This window comes from Physeter macrocephalus, chromosome 19 (assembly GCF_002837175.3).
Source record: "Physeter macrocephalus isolate SW-GA chromosome 19, ASM283717v5, whole genome shotgun sequence".
In the NCBI taxonomy this organism is placed as follows: domain Eukaryota; kingdom Metazoa; phylum Chordata; class Mammalia; order Artiodactyla; family Physeteridae; genus Physeter; species Physeter macrocephalus.
The window spans coordinates 17,333,500-17,351,379 of NC_041232.1; the positions used below are offsets into that span (position 1 = coordinate 17,333,500).

A 17,880-nucleotide genomic window follows, 5' to 3' on the forward strand; every position below is an offset into this window, starting at 1 on the left:
TGTACAATGGGGACCTCTTGGTGTTGTGGTGAGAATTAAATGAGGGAGTGCATGCAAAGAGCCTGACATCAGTAAGCACTCCATAAATGTAAACTGCTATTAGCAGTGTTGATGTTTGGGAAAAATAAGTGATACTTAGAGGGGTGGGCAAAAGATGAGCCTCAGAAGCCCAATATAATAGCTATATAATTATAATTAATTATAACTTAATCCCTGTGTGCCAGGCACTGTTGTAGAGACTAAGAATTAACTCATTTAACATCATAACAACTCCATGAAGTAGGCATTATTATTATTCCCATTTTACAGGTGAGGACACTGAGGCACAGAGATGATGTAACTTGCCTAGGGTCACAGAGCCAGTGAGTGGATTAAAATCCAGGCAGACTCCTCTGGATTTCTCACATTCCCTACTCCTGCTGAGCTGCCCTATCACCTCTGACCTCCCAGCCTCTCTTAAGTCTGGAAACTTCTCTACAAGATGAAGTCTGGCTTTAGAGGGCAAGTCCTCCCCCATGAGAGTCACTGACAGTCCCATTCTTTCTCCCAATCCCCAGGGAGGCAAATGGCCACAAATGCATTATGTGTATTCTGGAGGGCTATGGGATTAAGATAATCTCAGGGAGGCCATAAACACGATGGAAATAAAGCTAACTAAAGAGCATCTGTTACTCATGGGATCCTGTGTCAGGAAACTTGCATCTGCGGGAGGTTGCTAAGTGGCGTGAAGGTGGACGGAACCTGGCTGGCAAGGCCTTGCCCCACTGCTGAAGCATCACTGCAGAGTGGAGGGACAGATGGTGGCCCAGGCAAGAGACAAATGTAAAAGAGATTAGGTACAGGAAATTGTGCGCTCCACATTTTATTTAAAAGTCAGTCACCGGGAAATGGCTGCCAGATGATGCCAGCAACAGCGGAGTTATGTTTTGATGTGGCATGGTGTTGGCAAGAGCCAGGACTTGGGGGTTCAAGAGCCACTGGGTTTGAATCCTGAATCTGTGGCTGTCTGGCTGTGTGGCTCAAATCCAGGTGCTTAACCTCTCTGGATATCAGCATCCTCCTCTAGAAAATAGGAGGGATAATATCTACCTACCGTTGATGGTGTCATTGACCCCAATTCTTCACCTTTCCCTCTATTCATACACAGTGCCATGTGACTTAGCAGTGTCCACCCCACTGTGGGTGGGACCTATGTCCCTGCCACTGGAGATTGGGTTTGGCCACATGACTTGCTTTGGCCAAAAGAACGAGCTGGAAGTGTTGGCGTGCCAGTTCTGAGCCCACATCTCAGGATATACATCTCTTGCACTGTTGCCTTTGCCAGGAAAGGAACATGCCCGGCCCACTGGTCCCAGGAGGAGGATGCAAGACTCAAGGGTAGGGAGGAGCCTGGCTTCCTGGATCGCATGTGGAGGACAGCCTCCACCATCCAGGAACACCTGCCAAGGATTGTCCCATAGCTATGAAGCACATGGCTCTCATGCTGAGCCACTGTGCACTGGGGCCTATTTGTTGCTGCAGCAAGTGCATCCAGTGCTACCTCACCGGCAGGCTGGACCCTGCACCCCTTCCTGAGCCAGTGCTTGGTTTCACCAACCTGGGTTTTCCCCCACAGTCACCCAGCCTGGATGCCTTGGGGCTTTGTGCTCTCAGCCTGCTGTGACCTCCTGACCTAAGACTATGAGCTCCCTGAAATCAGACCTTAGTTCCCACTGAGTCCCTGCTTAGGGCATCCAACTGCCCAGACAGGACCCACCTTAGCCCACAGGTGAGGTTCCATGGTGCTCTCGCCAGCCTTCCTAGTGGCCTTCACCACTGGTTCTGGGTGCTGGGGTGCCAGCAGGTCTTGCACCCCAGTCAGCTTGAGTCATGATGCCATGTGGCCTTGGGCAAGTCACCTAGCACCTTGAAGGCCTTGTTTTTCACACCTGTAAAGGGGAGTGCTGCTCCCTGCTCGATTCAAGAGTGGATGCATGAAGATCCAAATGGTGACAATTACGAGACCTGTAGAAATATGAGCTGTCCTAAGGTTCATCATTCAACACTGACTCCTAAGGGGCATCACTGAGAGAAACAGAGAAGAGTCCCACTTCCTTTGTCTCAGCCCTGCCCCCAACCCTCACCCTGTTTCTTTTCTTTGTTAGAGTCTTGAACGTCAACTTGTTTGGCAAGTTGGTGCTTCAAAAAATAAAAAAATAAAAAATAAAATATCCCAAGAGTGGCCCTGCCTAAAGAGATCCCTTTCTAAAAACTCCATGTGACAGCCCCAGACAGGTATTTCACAGAAGAGGACACTCAAATGGCCAATAAATACCTGAAAAGCTGCTCAGCCTCCTTAGTAACTAGTTAAATTCAAATTAAACCCCAAATGGGGTACCATTTCACACTCATCAGATTGGCTAAAATGTCAAAGCCTGATAATACCAAGTGTTGACGAGAATGTGGAACAAATGGATCTCTCATGCACTGCTGGTCTGGTGGGGGTGTAACTGGTACAAGCACCTTAGAAAACAATCTGGCAAAGTCTAGTTAAGTAGAAGATACACAGGCCACACGCCCCAGCAATCTACTCCTAGGGATATATTCACCAGGAACTGCTGTCCAAAGGCATTGGGCAGGATATAAATGATTTGCATCTTTATAAATGATTGTTCATAATGGTAAAAAAAAAAAGACATAGGCAAGAAGTAAAAACCCAAATGCCCATCAACAGCAGACTGGATAAATAAATTGTAGTGGATTCACACAATGGAACTCTGTAAATGGGGGAAGTAAATGATTCAGAACCACACTATTCAACATGGAGGATTCTCACAAACAGTAATGCTGAGTGAAGAAAGCAAGTTCCCAAAGAACACAAACAGTATGATACTATTTATGTGAATTTTAAGGGCAGGTAACACTATTCGACATTAATATGTTTCAATAAAGTGTAAACTCCCTGGGATGATCAACACCAAGTTCAAGATATAGAGTACCTTTTAGCGGGGGGAGGGAGGGACTGAGATTGGAGAGGGGGAGGTAGGGGCTTTAGCTGGTAATCTTTTCTTTTTTAAAACCAGGTGGTAGGTATACAGATGCTCTAATATTATTTTTCATATCTGAAATAGATCAAAATGAATTTTAAAACACTGAGTGGAACAGAAGGTTGTTTGCTTTCATGAAAAAAGCAAGGGCTAAATTTGCTGTGTGAAACCCAGCATGTGGCCCTGGGAATGCTTCGTTTTCCTGAATCTCCTTTCCTTGCAGGGCCACCAATAGGGTCTGAAATCGTAGCAAATGGACCTGGTGCAGAGTGGGTGTGCAATGACTGTTGAAGATGACTACTGATCATTTGGGTAAGTTCCAATCTCCATATGTCAGGTTTGGCTTTTTCTTGAAGACAAATTTTATTTGGGAAGAGCATATGTCAGGTTTCTTACAGCAAGGTGCCCCCTGAGGTGCCCCAAAATATGAGTGTTGAGGGCAAGGGAGAAGCAGCTACTCTCCTGGTGAGTGCTCATCTTTGTAGTCAACATACATGCATATGGTGGTACCCGTGCTGAAAAGAGGTGCAGTCCCTGCCCACCAGCACACCCTAGACAAAGGCCCTGTGAATACAAGGAATGGGCTCCGAATGCAGGAACCCTTGCCTGGGATACCCATGGCCTAGACACACCATGAACTGCTCCACCTCTGGGGTCTTGCAGCGGTGTAAAGAAACGGGGTTCAGATTCCCCTCTGTTCTCAACACCCACAGACCCTTCTTCTTCCTTTGTCCCACTGCCCTAGAACATCGCTTCCTACTCCAAGGTGGGGTGGAATGGAGGGGAAGGAAACCCACTTTCCCCCTTTCATCCAAGACATTTTGTCTTTTCCTCCACCCAGATATCTCACCCTTGACCTCCTCTACAATCTCCCCTTCTCCCTTCTTCTTCCACAAGGCACTGGGATGGTCAAATCCACCAAAAACTAGCTCTATTTTTCCATGACGAGCAGAAAGGGCTTGACTATTAAACCCTACTAGTGTAGCAAAGAATTAAAGGAACATAAGACAGTTACATGTACTTATCAACATGGTTTAAACATGCATATCCTTCCACACAAGTTCTCTCCTTTCCTACTGTATCATTCAGGGATCTGCCACAGAAACAGAACCAGGAGATGTACACTAAGAGATTTATTGCAAGGAATTGGTCTTTGTAATTGTGGGGCTGACTAGCCAAGTCTGATATCTGTAGAGCAGGCCATCAGGAAGGGCAGGCCAGGACTCTAGGGTAAAGCTGCTCTGTACAGGAGGAATTTCTGGGTCTTTGAGGAAGTCTCAGCTCTGCTCTTAAGGCCTTTCAAACTGACTGAATCAGGCCCACAAAGATTACATAGAATAGTCTCTCTGACTTAAAGTCAACCGATTATAGACTTCAATCACATCAACAAAATATCTTCACAGCATCACCCAGATTAGTGTCTGAATAATTGGGCACTACCATCTAGCCAAGCAGACACATCATACTGACCATCACACACTTCCTTTGTAAATCCTCGTGGCGTCCTCAAGTTTGGGGCTTGTTGACCAGACCATATTGTCACTGTGAACCAGTCACGGCTATTTCAGTTGGATGAACTTAAGCAAAAGAATGAATCTGTTGGCTCCCATATCTCAAAAGATCAGGAGTTTGGCTGGATATACCCCAAGCTAGGCCCTCAGCACAGCCTAGACTCTCTTTTGCTGCTTTCCATCTGCTTCTGTCTAGATGTCAGCTCGATTTTGCTCCTTTTACTCTGTCCACAAGTCTAAAACCATGGCCCTAGTAGCTCTGGAAGCATATCCTTATGGGGTCAAGGCCAAATATGAAAGGGAAGAGGCTGATTGGCCAAGCCTGGGTCACGGAGGGTGAGGTCTGTTATTCACGGGCAGCAGGCAGATAGCACGTGCAAGGACGCCACGGGGAGGTTGTGAGCTGGGCAGCTGCCCAGGTGTGCACAACTCTGTACTTCCCAAAGTGTGATCTATGAGCTTCCAGATGTTTCTAGAGCGTACACGTAACATTCTACAACTTCGAATCCCACGGGGAGGAAGCCCACCCTCTTTTAACTGTCTCTCAATCTTTCTGATTGCTCCAAAAAACAAGCTCCACTCAGTCGCTATCACGTCTATAATGCTTCTGTCCCTGGAAAAATCTCAGCTCTCAGGCTCAGCTCCCCTGGCAGGCAAGAATTTAATTCAATTACTTTACTCTAAATGTATTTATTTATATGTAGCTATTTTCTGTTTATGGCAAAAGATGCCAGTTTTCCATTTAGAGCAGCGATAGAAAGTTTCCTTTTACAAAAACATTTATTTAAGTAAAAAGTGAGCCAGCCCAGAGAAAAATATTAAGTAAATAATAATATACGGTACATGGATACAGCAAAAATTGTGTCTGTGCATGGGAAGGGTCAAAGGGTTGTGCTGTGTGATGGCCTTGGCTTTGACATTAGACATCCTGAATTTAAATCCAGGCCACACTCACTATGTAAATTTGGGCAAGCTACTGAAACTGAGTTTCATTTTCCTCATCTATAAAATGGAGATGGTAATAATAATCAACAAACTGCATAACCTACTTTATCCCAACCCCTTGGGACCAGATGTATTTGGGAATTCAAAATTTCTCAGATGTTTAGACTACCACATTCCTTATATTACAGGCAGAGCCTGGGCAGCGCCGTGTGGCCCAGCACGCTGATACTTCTACAGAAAATGTATGACTGTTCACATCAAGTGTTGGGTTTGGGGGGTTTTTTTTTAAGTCTATACATTGCACCAGTCCTGGGCAGATTTTGCAGCCAAATGAGTTTGCTACAAACTTGAAAATAAAAACTTTCATATTCCAGAGGTTTTGGAACAAGATTAATGAGACTTATAGCACCTTAGTCAAGCCCATGTAGCACTGTGGCAAAGCAGGAAGCCACCAGAGCAGGGGCGGGAGGGTTTAGAGAGAGCAAGGGTGAAATGTGCACCAATCCCAAGAGAGATTATAAAGAGGAGATTATAAGAGCTCCTCAAGATTTCTCAGAAATCTCCTCCCCCATGACCCGCCCCTTCCCTTCCTGCTCCACCTCCTCCTCTTCTTCCTCTTCCTCCTCCCTCTTCTTCATATCCTTCTTGGTGCTCCTCCTCCCATTGCCCTTGCTGGTGATTAGCCTAGGAGTGGACATGTGGCCAAGTTCTAGCCAATGAGATGCGAGGGGAGATCTGCTGAAGTGCTTCTGTAGATGTCTCTGTGCCTAGATGTGATAGCTGGTGCAGTGGTAGCCATTTTAGGGTCATGATGGGAAGCAGGCTGCAGGTAAAGGCCACACAAAGAATGGCAGGGTAGAGAATTGATGTCACATAGCCACTGATCACACCAAACTTGGACTTGCCTACCTCTGCACTTCCTGTATAAGATAAAGAAAACCTATTATAATTTTAGCCACTTTAAGTTGGAATTATCTGATATGTATAGCAGAAGGGTATTAGTTTGGATATTAAAGGAAAGTATAAAACTGGAAGGTGAGAAAATGTGGGGAGTCTCAAGTCATAAGATGGCATATATGCAAGGTTGGGTTTTAAAGACTTTAGTATTGGGTAGATGACACTATGGCCAGGCAGGAGGGGGAAGTGAGAGAGCTGGTGTGGGCTGGACCGTGAGGATGGTTTCATGAAAGAGTTTGGGAAACTTCCTAAACTTCACTAAAAACTTCTTGATTCCATTTCTCTGTTCTCAGAGGAGGGCAAACAATTAAGCTCAAGCCCAAGGGCCCTTAAATTCCTTCCCAGGATCATAGATGTTTCCTCTACCAGAAAAGAAATCTAGGCTGAGCGGTTGGGAAGATTCGGGGTAGACACAAAGCCTTAGCAGTGTTCTGGGCTTGTCTGGCCTTCAACGTGTGATTTTGAGAGTTGGAAGCGAGAAGATTATAACTCAGAATGGCACGCGGGTGTGAAGCTGGCTGCCTTGCCAGCTATTTGCCTGTATTTAAAACACATATGGGTGATATTTTTAAATATCTTTGCTGTGTGATTGAAAAACATTGCAGTTGCTACTTCGTGGACGTGGGTTTTTATGCAAACCCAGGGATGGAATGATGAGTGTATGTTGTACCTACGTGGGCTTTGCTGGAGAGAAGTAAGGACAGAATGGCACAGCCTGCCTAAGTGTCGGGCAGAGAATTGGGGCTGGGCCATTCAACATTTAACTTGGGTGTGGGCGCTGCTGGCAAGCTCCTCCGTTTTCTTTGAATCCATCCCTCCCAACTCTCCCTCCAAAGGGTTGGGGTGGGGCTACTCCCCCAGCTCTGGGAGTGGGCATGTGACCCAGACTGGCCAATTAGATCACTCCAACCCCTTGGCCCCAGCGATTGGTTCAAGGGCAAGCTCCTGTCCTAAAAGCAAGCCAGTGAGACTCAACTATGAGCTTTTCAGGAACTACTGGAAAAGAATCACTTCCCTCCTGCTCATGTTGCTGAGCTGAGAGGAGGTGCACCTGGAATTGCCCAAGGCCGTCTCTGTACCACCTGGGGAGAGCCTGATGGAAATAAAGCCAAGATGGGCGAAAAGAGAGCCTGGAGATGAACAGAAACCGGGACCCAGTCATGCCTGAAATCTACCCCCAGACTCTTTTTTTTTTTCACTTTAAAAACAATTGTGGTAAAATGTATTTAACATAAAATGTCATTTCAGCCATTTCTAAATGTACAATTCACTGGCATTAATTACAGTCACGATGTTGTGCAACCATCATCACTATCTTTTTCCAAAATTTTCATCACCCCAAACAGAAACTCTGTACCCATTACGCGGTTAACTCCACGTCCTATTATGATTCCTAATTTAAATATACATATTTATATAATATACATACAGTAAAATTCACCCTTTTTTCTGTGTGGTTCTGTGAGTTCTGACAAACACAGTTATTTAAACAGCGCCACAATCAAGATCCAGACCAGTTCTATCCCCAGCCCCAAACCCTCATTCTCCTTCATAATCTGCTCCCTCACTCCGCCCCCAACTCCACGCACAGCAGCCAATGATCTGTTTTCTGTCTGTAAAGTTTTGTCCTTTCCAGAATGTCATATAAATGAAATCAGACAGTATGTGGCCTTTTGAGTCTGGCTTTTCTTAGCATAATGCATTTGAGATTCACCCGTGTTGTTAGTCTATCAGTGATTTGTTCATTTTTATTGCTGAGGAATAAATACATTGTACGAATGTACCTCAGTTTATCCATTCACCAGTTGAGGGACATTTATCCACCCCTGTACTCTGAATTTACTTGAGTCTATAAATTCCTTTTTCTTTTCTTAGGCTGTTCGAGTTAAATCTCGGTCACCTGTAACCAAAATAATCTTGACAATATATCAGAGAAAGCCACTTCCTCTCTCTGAAATTATTTCTTTCACCTATAAAATGAGTGTATTACTCAAATGGTTTTGAGGGTGACAGAAATCTTGACTCAAAATTGTTTGAAAGAAATAGATAATTATTATCTCACATACCGGGGAGTCCTGAGGTGGAACAGATCTCAAAACGGGTAATTCTGGTAATTTGCGGTTCAAGTCCGATGCAGGCATTTTCCAACCCTCTGCTCCGCAGTCCTCGAGGTTTTCTCCTCAGGGCAAAGCAAGATGGCGCCAGAGATTCCACAGGACGAAGTTCACAGGAAGTTCTCTCAGAGGGCTCAGGAGACTTCCCCCAGAAGCCCCGCCCAGCGGATTTCTCTTCACATCCCACTGGCCAGAATTGAGTCACACGCTCATCCTTGAATCAGCTGAGAAGGGGGAGGGCTTACCCTGACTGTGGAGTGGGCTCAGCTTTCCCAGGAACAAGTGGCTTCTTGGGGAGGGGGCTGGGAACCTGAACAAAACGGGAGAAGGAAGATGGAAAAGGATGCTGGAACGGCAACCAACAGTGTCTACTACAGAATATAACAATAGCTGTTCACCTACCTCACAAGGGTGCTGTGAGGATCAAAAGAGGTATCCGTTCTTGGTTAATCTTCTGTGAAAATTGAGACAAGTTGTAATGCTCTTCAACTTTGCAAGGGACTGTGATGCATATCTTCCCAAACCCAAGAGAATCAGATGACATCAGCACAGGTTGCAAACATTGAGATAGTTCCAGCTAATGCATTTGAATTAGTCACATGCTTCTGGTTGCAAGGGAGGGAAACATCCCTCAAATTGGCTTAAGCCAAAAATAGTTTATTAGCTTGTTTAACTGGAAAGTTTAATGGTGTGATGGACTTTGGGTACAGCTGGATCAAGAGCCTCTGAGGTTGAATTTTAGACATTATCATTTTCCTTCTCTGGACTCTGATTTCTTCTGTTGCCTTCATTTTCAGACAGGCTTCTCCCCAGGATGGCCAAGATGGTTTCTAGCAGCCCAGGTGTCTGTCCTGGCAGTTTAACATCCCCAGGGGAAAGAGAGAGCCTCTTTCCAAAGGTTCCACCAGAAATCCTGGGGGAAACTCACTGGTCCAGATCAGATCTGGACCCCTGAGCCAATCACCCTGACTCTGTTAGACCAGGCCCAGATTGTATGCCCAGTTCTACAGCTGGGGCAGGGTAGTGACGAGGGGGTAAAGCCACAAGGGCATAAGCCGGCCAAAGGAAAACGAAGATGCTGCTGTAATAAGAAAGGGGAATGGTATGCAGGCAAATACAGCATTGTTTCCTACTGATAGAGAAACTTACACCCAGAGAGGGTAAGACACTTGCCCAAGGTGTCACAGCAGTGGATCCAAGCCATGACCTCTAGCTCCTGAACACTTAGCCATTACACCAACCACCAGTGAGAGCCAAGAAGGTGGGTGAGCCTGTGGTTCCTATAATGCTCACTCTTTCATACCTTGTCCTCTTTATCCAAGGATTCTTGTGCACTTTTCTCACCTTGAGGTTTTGTCTACCTTGCAGTTGAAACACAAAATGTTGGAGGGGTGCTATGGACTGAATTGTGTCCTTCCCCACCCCACAATTCATATGTTGAAGCCCTAACTCCTAAGGTAATGGTATTTGGAATGGTGCCTTTGGGAGGTAACTAGGTTTAGACAAGGTCATGAGGGTGGGGTCCCCATGATGGTATTAATACCTTTATAAGAAGAGACACTGAGAGCATGCACGCCCCGCCCACCCCAACAGTCTCCCTCTCTCCCTCCCTCCGTCTCCGTCTCCCTCTCCCCCTCCCTCTCCCCCTGTCCCTCTCCCAGCCATGTTAGGACATCACAAGAGGTGGCCATCTGTAAACCTGGAAGAGAGCCCTCACCAGATCCCAACCATGATGGCACCCTAATCTTGGACGTCCAGCCCCCAGAACTGTGAGAAAATAAATTGTTGTTTAAGCCCCCCAGGCTATGGTGTTTTGTTATGGTAGCCTGAGCTGACTAACACAGGGATGAATTTAGAGCAATCAGCATTGACTGGGCACCTGCTGAGTGCCAGGCCCTGTGCAGGATACTAAAGTTCATTAGCTGGGTCTCAGCCTACAGAGAGTTTGGAATCTAGAAGCAGTATTAAAATATTAATGATGAATCCCTTCTACCTTTTCTATAAATTTGAGATCACTTTTATTTAAGAAAAGAAAATTCCAACTCAATCAATAACCTCCTTGCACTTTCTTCCTCTATCCATCTGTCTCTGGAAACAGACTAGCACGTAGACCACAGAACTTTGCATCCATCTCTCCATGGTTATTTCCATGCATGCCAAGAGGAAAAAAAAAAGACAGCTATAAAGAGATATGGCAGATGCTCTTAAGTGCCCTGTGTTCAGAGCTTTTCATGTCTAACCTCATTTAATTTTCAGACCAGTCTGTGAGGCAGACATTATTAGTCCCATTTTCCAAATGAGGAAGCTGAGAGACCCATAGAGGCAAAGTGACTTGCCCAAGATCACACAGCTGTGAAGTGAAGGTGAGATTTGAACCCTTTGAATCAGGTCTCTCTGATCTTAATGTCCAAGCTCTTAACTCCCATCAGCTTCCTTGGCTAATCAGTGCTATGGATGAATTCATAAAATAGACACTCATCCAAAGTTGAGACATTTTGATGACCTAGATTCCTCCATTATAAGGACAGCCACCACTGGGGAAGTTGGCTGTACGTGGATGGATGCATTAAGAACTTTTATTGACTCTCAAAAAGAAAACAATGATACTACTTTTGTTACCCATAAGAGAGTCTCTACTCTGTGCCAGTCACTCCACATGTTTTAACTCTTCCCCTCACAATCCTTTGAGATAAGTCCTAGCATCACTCCCATTTTCCAGATGAGAAAGCGGAGGCTCAGTCGAGCCAAAGCAATGGGTGAGTGAGTGAAATCAGGGAATCTCACCACTGTAAATCTTTGCAGGAGGAGTAAATGTCCCCAAACCCTTAAGGTTCTAGAATCTCCTGAGTCTGTATTCAAAGAGAAAGGAGCAAGATGGAAATTTAGAACAAAATTCTCTTATCATAGAAGGAAGATGCTGAAAGTTCTAGGGAAATGCCATGAGATCCCCCCAGGTCTGGGGTTCTGTGGTTGCATCTGGGAACTCTGAAAGTTTCCCTGAACAGACTCAGAGCTGATGGCGCGGGGAGAGAGCAGGCTTATAAGGGACTCTCACAGGAAATGCAACAATCGCACTGTTGCGCCCTGTGAGAGCTGCAGACAGCATCCTCAGCAACAGGGAATATGGGTATGCGTACGCTTGAGCTGTTCTGCCACCTAAATGTGCATAATGAAAAAAAAAACTTGTATAAAAATGTAATAAAATAGGTCTGTGAATTCAGCCTTAAAAAATCATGTGCACCTGGGTTTTGTCCTGAAGGAAAAAAAAAATCCCATGACCAGTTTGGTGGAGTTGGATGAGGGGAGTGGTTAAACAGTTATTTATTATTTGATTTTGTGTTTTTCAGTAAGATAATACTCACTCATTATTAAAAATTCAAGCAATGTATGTGTAATGGTGTATAAGGAATGCTTCTAGCTACAAGTAACAGTAAACTCAACCAACAATGGTTTAAAAGATGAGTATTTATTGTTAATTACCGGGAAGCTGGAAGGTAGGAGGTTCTGGGCTTCGTTTAGGGACTCAATGTCAACAAGAACTCAGACTCCTCTGTTCCTTCTGGCTTGCTCTACTCAGTGTGCTGGTGATGTCTCCCCTCATGGTCACAAGATAGCTTCCACAGCTCCAGATATCAGGTCCTCATGTCACAGTCTCAAGCAGTAAGGAAGGGGGTATGATAATGCTAAAAAGAATCTTGTATTCTTTAACTAAAGAAAAAGATCTTTCCCAGAAACAGTCCCCTTCCTCCACAAAGTTGGATGGACCTCTCTCCAAACCTTAGCTCTCCCACTTTATCTCTCTGAGCCTCAATTTTCCCATCCTGGAAATGGGGATAATGGTAGCACCTTCCTCATAGGGTGCTGTGAGAATTAAATGAGAAAATACTTGGTGTATAGTAAGCATTCAGGAGGTGTTCCAGTATCTTCCATTTCCCTGTCAGGTTCACCCTTCTTAACCTTTCTCCAGCTTATTTTGTGCTGCCTCAGGACTGCAACAATGGTCTCCCTTTTCCTCTGGCTTTTGGTTGATTTGGCCAATGGGAAGTGTCAACAGGAGATCAAGAGGGAAGAGAGAGAGGTCGGGTATTTATCCCCCTAGCTCCTTCTTTGTTGGATTGCTGAGGAAGGCTGTTTCTCTACTGATGGCCACAGCTGCTCTCTCTCTGCCAGCTGCCCCCTCCACGTCCTGGTAATGCCCAGGTGGTAACGGTTCCCTAAAGTTACTAGCCCCAGGGGGCTGCACCATTGCTTTTTCTAAACCTTTCCTCACCTTAATAAATAGTCTCTTTGGACTTTCCTGATGGCGCAGTGGTTAAGAATCCTCCTGCCAATGCAGGGGACACGGGTTCGAGCCCTGGTCCGGGAAGACCCCACATGCACGGAGCAGCTAAGCCCGTGCGCCACAACTACTGAGCCTGCACTCTAGCCCGCGAGCCACAACTACTGAGCCCTCATGCCACAACTACTGAAGCCCATGCACCTAGAGCCCGTGCTCCGCAGCAAGAGACGCCACCACAATCAGAAGCCTGCGCACCACAACAAAGAGTAGCCCCCGCTCGCCGCAACTAGAGAAAGCCTGCGCGCAGCAACGAAGACCCAACACAGCCAAAAATAAATAAATTTATAAAAAAGGTAAAATAAATAAATAGTCTCTTTATTCAACTCTTCTTGAAATACCAGTTTGAGTGCATCATCTTTTCCTGCCAGGACCCAGAGTGATTCAAAACATGAGCTTTTTTTTTTTTTTTCCTAAAGTAAATTATTTGCAAACTTCAGTATTAGTAGTGACAAGTGATTTGTGTCACACTTCATGATTACGAATCACCAGTCCACTTGGTCAAAAAGTTGGTCAAGTGGGATGTTTCAGTTGGCTGTTATAACCATGTATTAAATCTAAATCCTTGGGCCTCTGGCCATATCCTGAGGTACAATATCTTTTATGTGATAATGATTTTGGAAAAAAAAAGAAAGAAAAAGATACAATTTTACGTTCATATGTCCTGAACTCGTAGCTGCGTATTCTTGACATCCTTCAGTTAAATGGAGAACACCGGGTTTTGAAACTGTATTGATTTCAGCAGGCATATATTATTTTACTGTAAGTACCAATGTCTGTTGTACTTAATATACAATGGATTAATTTAAAATGCATTAGTTTAATAAAAATGCATAAAATAGAATAGAATTGCATTAGCTTCAATAAAAAATTCAATTTCATAAATATTATCTCGTGTTAAAATGCATTGATTTCCAGGAAAATATATTGGTCAAAGGTAATTTACATTGGTTTGAATGGAAATGTGCCAGTCTCCATACATATGTATTAGTTTAGTCAAACGTATCCAATTGTGTAAAATATCGGTTAGGCTGAAATGGATTCTGACCCTGTTTGTTGTCGTTGTTGTTGTTTTATTCTCTTTGGCTGAATAAATATTTCCCATGCTGGCTTTAGTGTGGCCTAGTTCCTGTGAAGGAAGGCAGGTGGGTGAGCCTGAGGAACATTCTGGTAACCCACTGGTTTGTGAGTGGATGTGCTGACTTCTGCAGCATTTAAAACTCTCTTGGTGGCAGGTAAGCTGCATTCACCATCCCCAACAAGGCTGGGTGTGGGATATGAGCTGTAGATCCAAGCAAAGGGCCCAGAAGTAATATCTCCTGTCCTCATGAGGCTGATTGGAGCCACGCCCAGACTCAGAAAATGGCTGTAGGCCTTGACCAAGGCAGGGGGAGCTGGAAAGGAGCTGTGAGATGGGGGCAAATGGGGACCAGAAGCAGAAGGTGAACTAGACCCAGAGCTCAGGGTCAGCAGGACACAGGATCATAGGTGGGGCTCTGGGGTCTACCAGAGTTCAAACCCTAAACCTGCCACTTCCTGTGTGTCCTTGGCCAAGTCACTTAACCTCTCTGAGTCTCCGTTTCTCCCAGGCATTGTGTCAAACACTAAGTTCTCTCCATATACTGATTCTTTAATCATCACCACAACTTACAGGTAAGTGTCTTGTTCCAGATCACACAGCTAGCAAGTGGTAGAGCTGGAATTTGAACCGCGAATCGCTGCTCTCAACCACCAGATTGCCTCCAGTAATTGTATGGTGGCTGCCAAAGCAGGTACACTGGGGTAATTAAGGGAGGTATCTAATCCCTATTCTCTGGCTTCCTAGAAATCTTTGGATAAGTGACTTTGCCTTTTTGAGCCTCAGTTCCTTCATCTGTGAAATGGGTATAATGATGATAGCATCTATTTCCTACAGCTCTTAGCACACCAGAGACACGGTAGCAGCTCAACAAACAGCAGCCCCTCATCCCAACAAAAAGCATTCACCACATTTTTGTGGCTGCAGGACTTTTCAGAGCCTTGAATATGCTAATGTGAGTCCTGAATCCCTAAGAGGGGAATAAGTAGGCAGAACCTACCCAGGAAGAGGCTGAACTGGGAAGGTAAGACCTACAAAAGGGAGAGAATTAGAGATGGAGAAACTGCGCTGAGTCGTGTTTCCTGAAGTGTGGGACCCCTCCCCAGTGATGATATGTGAGCTGCCTTTGCTCTCTTCAGATGGACATTTTTCAAAACTTTTTATTTGGAAAAAAATTATAACAGAAAAGTTATAAGAAGAGTACAGTGAACTCCCTGAACTTCTCCAGATTTGCCAAATGTTGACATTTTGCCACATTTGCTTTATTTTTCTCTCCGTCTGTATGTGTATGTATATCTTTCTATATATATGTTTCCCCCCTGAACCTTTTGTGAGTTAATGCAATCACCAACACAATCCTTTACACACACAGATCAGTGTGTATCTCCTAAGAACCAGGTCATTCTCATACATAACTACTGTACACTTATATTCAGGAAACTTAGTAGTGATACAGTTCTAGAGTCTGAGTTTTAGATTCCATGTTCAAACTTCACCAACTGAAATGGTGAAATAAAATTGCACCGTATTCTATAGCAATTATTTTTCCAGTCTGGGACCTCATCCAGGATCACACATTGAAACTAACTGTCCCTTCTCTTTAGCCTCCTTTAATCTGGACCGGTGCCTCAGCCTTCCTTTGTCTTTTTTGAGGTTGATATTTTTGAAGAGTCCATTTTGGAGAACGTCTCTCAGTTTGGGTTTGTTTGGTGTTTCCTTGGGATCAAATTCAAGTTATGCATTTTTGGCAAGAACACCACCAAAGTGATGCTGTGTCCTTCTCAGTGCATCGTATCAGGAGGCACCTGATGGCTGTTGCAAACTCTGACCTCTCGGATGGGGTGGTATCTGTCAGGTTTCTCCACTCTAATTTTTTCCCTTCGTAATTAGTAAGAAACCTATGGGGGAGATACTATAGATAAGACTGTGCCAAGCTGAACATTAAAAACATTTTAATATTTAATATTTATGTATTTATTTTTATGTTACATTCTGTTTCTGCAAAGGGAAATTAGTGTTTCCTTTACAGTTGCAACATAAAGTTTCTTTCTTCAAAACACATATTTAAAGTAAAAAAGAAGGAGTCAGTTTGAAGAAAAGTATAAAATAAGTGACAACAGTGGTGGTTTGTGGATATGGCAAAATACTGTAAGGTGTGGTACTCAAATGGCTGTTTTAGAGACACAGGACAGTAAATATTTGACCTACCAAGTACAGAAACAGCCATTGTTAGGAAATACAGGGTTATTCATAACCCTGTATTTATGCCCCCAGGCATTCCTGGGGTCTTCAGAGCCTTGGAGTGTCTTCTGTGGTGTCCACTGTCCCCCAGGCCTATAGACCCTGCCTCCAGGCTCTGTCTGGTGAAGAACAGACTCTGGTGGGGTGGGGGGAGCGGAGGGGGAGCAGGGGGAGGGGGGGAGCAGGGGGAGGGGGGAGCAGGGGGAGGGGGTGTCCCAGCAGGAGCCCTGGGAGGTGGCCGGTGCAGCTGTCCAGGTAAAGCACCACACTGGCCTGGACTGTGACAGTGTCAGCAAAATGGACAGCGGGGGCATGTTTTGGAAGAAGAGAGGGACAAGGCGAAGGGGATTTCTTCCCTCAGGCCTGCCAGCTGTGGCCACCAGATGTGGCGCCCTGAAAGTGACTCAAGCCCCAGAGGCTCTGTCAACAGCCACAGTGGCTCCCCGCCCTGCGTGGAACTGTGTATTCAATGTGGGCCGCGTACCTGGGAATCAGCCTCGAATTAACTGACATTGGGTTTGAGACAGACTGAGGAAATGGGCACCAGCAAACAGATGACTTGCAGCGGCTACAAGGGTAGACTTACATTTGAGGACCAAGACTGCAGAGTGCACATGGCTGGTGGGGTCAGCCAGGGAGGTGACAGGAGAAATGGGGCAGGGACCCTCTGGACATAGCTGGGCCCAGCTGGGCTGTTTGTGAAAATGAAGGGCTTGGGCCTGTGGCTTGTTCAGGTCGGGAGGCTGCAGGTCTGATAAACTGCAACAATCCTCTGTTCTTCGGTGAGGGCACTGCTGCCAACCAGCTGTGTGGCCTTAGGCAAGTTAATTGGCCCCTCTGATCTTTAGTTTCCTCATCTTTAACATGGGACTGACAATCCACCACTTTCTTTGTAAGGCTGGGGTGAGAACTAAACTATGAATGCATGTGAGTCATCTCTCGTACGATCATTTATGAACTTCCTTATGGCTTGTAACTGGGTCACAAATTGGCCATACAAAGCTGGGTTCAAACCCCAGCGTGGCCACTTGCTAGCTGTGCAGCTCAGGCAAGTCTCATAGTCACTCTGACCCTCAATATCTTCATCTGTAAAGTATTAGGAAAGTATTAGGATCTCCCCAGTGGGGTTGTCATGAGGGCGAAGTGAGGGGCTGATGCGTGGAAAGTGCTCAGGCCAGTTCTCAGCACATGATATCCACCCTGTTCATCCACGAGAGCCTCAGGGATTATGACTTTACTCACTGATTTTTACTAAACCCTGATTGGCAATAAAGAACAGAAGCTCAAAATCCAGAGTCAGACCTGGGTCCAAATTCTGACATTACTTTCTATGTGGCCCTAGAAAGTCATACTTCTTCTAGCCCTAATTTCATTCATTCATTTCCCCATTTATTCATGCAACACTTACTGAACAATGACCGTATGCCGAGCAATCTTTTAAGCACTTGGCTTGTAGCAATTCGTGTGATTCCCGCAACAACCCTAAACAAGGTAGGTGCTGTTATTATCTCCATTTTACAGATAGGGAGTCTGAGGCCCAGCGAGAGAAAGTCACTGCCCCAAGTGACGCAGCTGGTTGGTGTCAAAGTCAGGATTCCAATCTGAAGCACCTGGCCCCAGAGTCCATGCTCTCAACTTTTGGGGGCCAGGTTTCCTCTCTGCAAATTGGAGG

At 45.2% G+C, this 17,880-nt stretch overlaps 1 protein-coding gene across 1 annotated transcript in view; it reads right to left on the reverse strand.

Moving 5' to 3' along the window:
- Positions 1–848: 848 nt before the first annotated feature.
- The window catches only part of CCDC63 (coiled-coil domain containing 63), a 118,964-nt gene continuing 101,932 nt past the window's right edge, over positions 849–17,880 (reverse strand). The window contains exon 11 of the mRNA XM_024120865.1: positions 849–1,062. Coding sequence (XP_023976633.1) covers positions 1,034–1,062 — 29 coding nt within the window. The 3' untranslated portion in view covers positions 849–1,033. The remainder of the gene's footprint in view (positions 1,063–17,880) is intronic.